Below are 5,937 nucleotides of genomic sequence, written 5' to 3'. Positions count from 1 at the left end.
TTCATTTTTATTACAATTTTAATGGTTTCACCATAAAATGTGTAGTGAGTAAAGGTGAGAAAACCAAACAAAAAAGCCTCAGTTTTTATATGTTTTTCTTCAGTTTAGTTTTTTTTACATATTAGCATGAATTGTTATTATTATTATTATTATTATTATGATGATGATGATTAGAGAGCTCTACTTGTCCTGAATAAATTGTATGTGTACATCAAATATAGAAAAGTGAAAATAGTGACAAAATATATTCCTGTGTTTAAGGTATGAAAAACGCCTGATCCTGAAGTGGTTAAAATGTAATTCGTAACATGTAGAATATCTTTAAAAAAAAAAAATTAAAAAAAAACTTTTTTATGTGCAAATTTGTTATTTCAGGATTGGTCATGCTGAGCAATGTGAAATATTAGTACTTAATAAATAACATTATTATTATTATTTTTGTATTATTATTATATATCTAACCGGACACAGTTCAATCGTTTATTGGTTTATTTCCTATTCTCACTCCTGGGGAGCGAGCATCACCCGGCAACATCCAGGAAGCCTTTCATCAAAGATTTTTTAATCTGTTTGTTCCTGAGGCTGTATATAATTGGGTTACAAAAAGGAGTTGCTAAAGTATATAGGAGAGAGATAACTTTATTGACATTAAATGAGTGTCCCTTGGTGGGGACCATGTAAATTGTAATAAGAGTCCCGTAGTACGTACACACCACGATCAAGTGAGAGCTGCAGGTGGAGAAGGCTTTCTCTTTCCCGCTACTGGATGAAATTCCAAAGATGGCGCTAAAAATGAACACATACGTGCACACTATGAAGCCAAATGGGATAAGAGCAAACATTATAGCTAGGATAAAGTATGTGAGATCAATGTTGTTATGATCAGAACAAGAGAGCTCCAGGATAGGGGCTATATCACAGAAGTAATGGTCAATTATATGGGGGCCACAGAACTGTAGGTTAAGTATTTGCAAAACAGTGAGTACTCCTACCATAAAGGGTAGAAGCCAAGACCAAAAAACTAGATGAGACTGAAGCCTTAGATCCATGACTGATGTGTAATGGAGTGGCCGGCAGATGGCTAAATACCGGTCATAGGACATCACTGTGAGAAGAAGACTCTCAGCAGAAGCTGAAACACTATAGAAGAAATACTGTGTGAGGCAGCCAGCAATAGATATCTTGCTTCCTCTTTTGAGTAGAACATGGAGCATATTAGGAACCGTATTTGTTGTGAGCAGGATATCACACAACGATAACTGAGTGAGGAAGAAATACATGGGGGACTTCAGAGTTTGAACCTTCAGCACCAACGCAATGATCAGCAGGTTCCCGAACAATGTCAAGATGTAGATCAAAAGGAATGGAACAAACAGCGCAGGGCTAAAAATCTCGATGTCCTGAAATCCCCAAAGTGTGAATTCTATCACTTTGGTCACGTTGATTTTAAGCATAGCCTAAAAACAAAAGAAAGCAAATATATATTTAGTTGAGGTCACAATGAACAGTCATCATTTGCTGATTGATGGACCTAAAACTCACCCATCAAAGAGACTGGTTGTTCCAGCTTAACATATATGAATAAACCTCTCCTTGCCAACCAGACCCTACATTTTTAGATGATTTCAAAGTTTTGGACAGATGAATAATTCCTTTAAAATTTGACTTTTCAAATAAACTATATGACCAAAATGATGTAGACACCATGCTGGAGTGGTGTGAAGAACACCACCACTGGACTCTGGAGCAGTGGAAACTTCTTCTTTGGCGTCACGCTTCACTAACTGGAAGTCTGATGGATGAATCTAGGTTTGGAGGATGCCAGACAAATGCTACCTACTGGAATTCTTGCTGTCTACTTCTTTGGTGGAGAAGGGATAATGGTCTGGGGCTGTTTCTCAGGGTTTAGGCCCCTTAGTTCCAGTCAAGAGTAATGTTAATCCTACAGCCTACAAAGATATTTTAGACAATTGTATGTGCAAAAGGAATCAGGAGGTCTACCAGCATGTCCCTGGACATCATTGCTTTCTTCCTCTTAGCGAAACCCAGCTACAAGATGGGAAACCCCTCCGGAGTAAAGGCGCTCCTCCAATCTGAATACACAAAGAAATGGAAATGAGGGGGGGATATAAAACGTTACACTCCCAATAATATTCTTAAAACAGGGGTCCAACATTACAACTATAATTAACTAAACGAATAAACCGTAAAATATACATTTACTACATATCAGGGGTATAACAGGCCCCTAAACGATGAGCTGAATGTCGAGGAACTTGAACGTTCTGCGCGGAGCCCTGACCTGAACTCCACCAAGCACCTTTGGGATGAGCTGGAAAGCTTGTGGAAAGAGTGGAGACGATTATAGCCACAAAGGGGCAGAGAGGCGACGCCATATTAATGCCCATGGCTTTGAGTCCAAACTCATATAGGTGTGATGGTCAGGTGTTCGCGTGCTTTTGGTCATAAAGTGTATTTGGGCAGCTCTGAATTCCACCATTACACTTCACGTAAATACATGTATTCTTTATGTACCACACATGCATGCTCACAGATACTCGCACTATTATTGTGCCCGTGTGTCGATGTGAAAAATACCTTTAAATACATAGTACCTGGATATTATTTTGTAGCATGTATAATCTGTCTTCAGACGGCAGCAGATTCAAAAACAGCCGTTGATTTATATATATTCCTGTGCACCAGCGGCATATATTATTAATATTATATGAGATATATGAGATATTATGAGATATACATATATATATATATATATATATACATATATATATATATATATATATATATATATATATATATGTATATATATATATATATATATGTATATATATATATATATGTATATCTCATATACACACTGATTCACATATACACACCGTCACATACACATAAATACATTTTATATTATATATATATATATCACATACACACTGATTCACATATACACACCGTCACATACACATAAATACATTTTATATTATATATATATCACATACACAGTGTGTATATGTGAATCATTGTGTATGTGATATATATATAATAAAATGTATTTATGTGTATGTGACAGTGTGTATATGTGAATCATTGTCACATACACATAAATACATTTTATATTTTATATATATATATACACACTGATTCACATATATAAACCGTCACATACGGAACATACATTTTATATTATATATATATATCACATACACACTGTCACATACACATAAATGCATTTTATATTATATATATATATATCACATACACACTGATTCACATATACACACCGTCACATACACATAAATGCATTTTATATTATATATATATATATATCACATACACACTGATTCACATATACACACCGTCACATACACATAACATACATTTTATATTATATATATATATATATCACATACACACTGATTCACATATACACACCGTCACATACACATAACATACATTTTATATTATATATATATATATCACATACACCCTGATTCACATATACACACCGCCACATACACATAACATACATTTTATATTATATATATATCACATACACACTGATTCACATATACACACCGTCACATACACATAAATACATTTTATATTATATATATCTCACATACACACTGATTCACATATATAAACCGTCACATACACATAAATACATTTTATATTATATATATATATCACATACACACTGATTCACATATACACACCGTCACATACACATAACATACATTATATATTATATATATATATCACATACACGCTGATTCACATATACACACCGTCACATACACATAAATACATTATATAATATATATATATATATCACATACACACTGATTCACATATACACACCGTCACATACACATAAATACATTTTATATTATATATATCACATACACGCTGATTCACATATACACACCATCACATACACATAACATACATTATATATTATATATATATATCACATACACACTGATTCACATATACACACCGTCACATACACATAAATACATTTTATATTATATATATATATCACATACACACTGATTCACATATACACACCGTCACATACACATAAATACATTTTATATTATATATATATATCACATACACCCTGATTCACATATACACACCGTCACATACACATAAATACATTTTATATTATATATATATCACATACACCCTGATTCACATATACACACCGTCACATACACATAAATACATTATATATTATATATATATATATATATCACATACACCCTGATTCACATATACACACCGTCACATACACATAAATACATTTTATATTATATATATATCACATACACCCTGATTCACATATACACACCGTCACATGAACATAAATACATTTTATATTATATATATATCACATACACACTGATTCACATATACACACCGTCACATACACATAACATACATTTTATATTATATATATATCACATACACACTGATTCACATATACACACCGTCACATACACATAACATACATTTTATATTATATATATATCACATACACAGTGTGTATATGTGAATCATTGTGTATGTGATATATATATAATAAAATGTATTTATGTGTATGTGACAGTGTGTATATGTGAATCATTGTCACATACACATAAATACATTTTATATTTTATATATATATATATACACACTGATTCACATATATAAACCGTCACATACACAACATACATTTTATATTATATATATATATCACATACACACTGTCACATACACATAAATGCATTTTATATTATATATATATATATCACATACACACTGATTCACATATACACACCGTCACATACACATAACATACATTTTATATTATATATATATATATATATCACATACACACTGATTCACATATACACACCGTCACATACACATAACATACATTTTATATTATATATATATATCACATACACCCTGATTCACATATACACACCGCCACATACACATAACATACATTTTATATCATATATATATCACATACACACTGATTCACATATACACACCGTCACATACACATAAATACATTTTATATTATATATATCTCACATACACACTGATTCACATATATAAACCGTCACATACACATAAATACATTTTATATTATATATACGGTATATATCACATACACACTGATTCACATATACACACCGTCACATACACATAACATACATTATATATTATATATATATATCACATACACGCTGATTCACATATACACACCGTCACATACACATAAATACATTATATAATATATATATATATATATATCACATACACACTGATTCACATATACACACCGTCACATACACATAAATACATTTTATATTATATATATCACATACACGCTGATTCACATATACACACCATCACATACACATAACATACATTATATATTATATATATATATCACATACACACTGATTCACATATACACACCGTCACATACACATAAATACATTTTATATTATATATATATATCACATACACACTGATTCACATATACACACCGTCACATACACATAAATACATTTTATATTATATATATATATATCACATACACCCTGATTCACATATACACACCGTCACATACACATAAATACATTTTATATTATATATATATCACATACACCCTGATTCACATATACACACCGTCACATACACATAAATACATTATATATTATATATATATATATATATATCACATACACCCTGATTCACATATACACACCGTCACATACACATAAATACATTTTATATTATATATATATCACATACACCCTGATTCACATATACACACCGTCACATGAACATAAATACATTTTATATTATATATATATCACATACACGCTGATTCACATATACACACCGTCACAT

General features: G+C 31.2%; 1 protein-coding gene across 1 annotated transcript; it reads right to left on the bottom strand.

The window, feature by feature from the left end:
• Positions 1-521: 521 nt before the first annotated feature.
• On the bottom strand, positions 522-1,454 carry LOC128491655 (olfactory receptor 11A1-like). Its single transcript, XM_053463971.1, has one exon. The coding sequence runs from the start codon at positions 1,452-1,454 to the stop codon at positions 522-524; it is 933 nt and encodes a 310-aa protein (XP_053319946.1).
• Positions 1,455-5,937: the final 4,483 nt, after the last annotated feature.

This window comes from Spea bombifrons, chromosome 4 (genome assembly GCF_027358695.1).
Source record: "Spea bombifrons isolate aSpeBom1 chromosome 4, aSpeBom1.2.pri, whole genome shotgun sequence".
Taxonomy (NCBI): domain Eukaryota; kingdom Metazoa; phylum Chordata; class Amphibia; order Anura; family Pelobatidae; genus Spea; species Spea bombifrons.
This window is presented reverse-complemented; position numbering and strand designations above follow the sequence as displayed.

Bases quoted from the DNA above. Each gene is read 5' to 3' on its own strand.
- LOC128491655 (XM_053463971.1), bottom strand. From the start codon at position 1,454: ATGCTTAAAATCAACGTGACCAAAGTGATAGAATTCACACTTTGGGGA.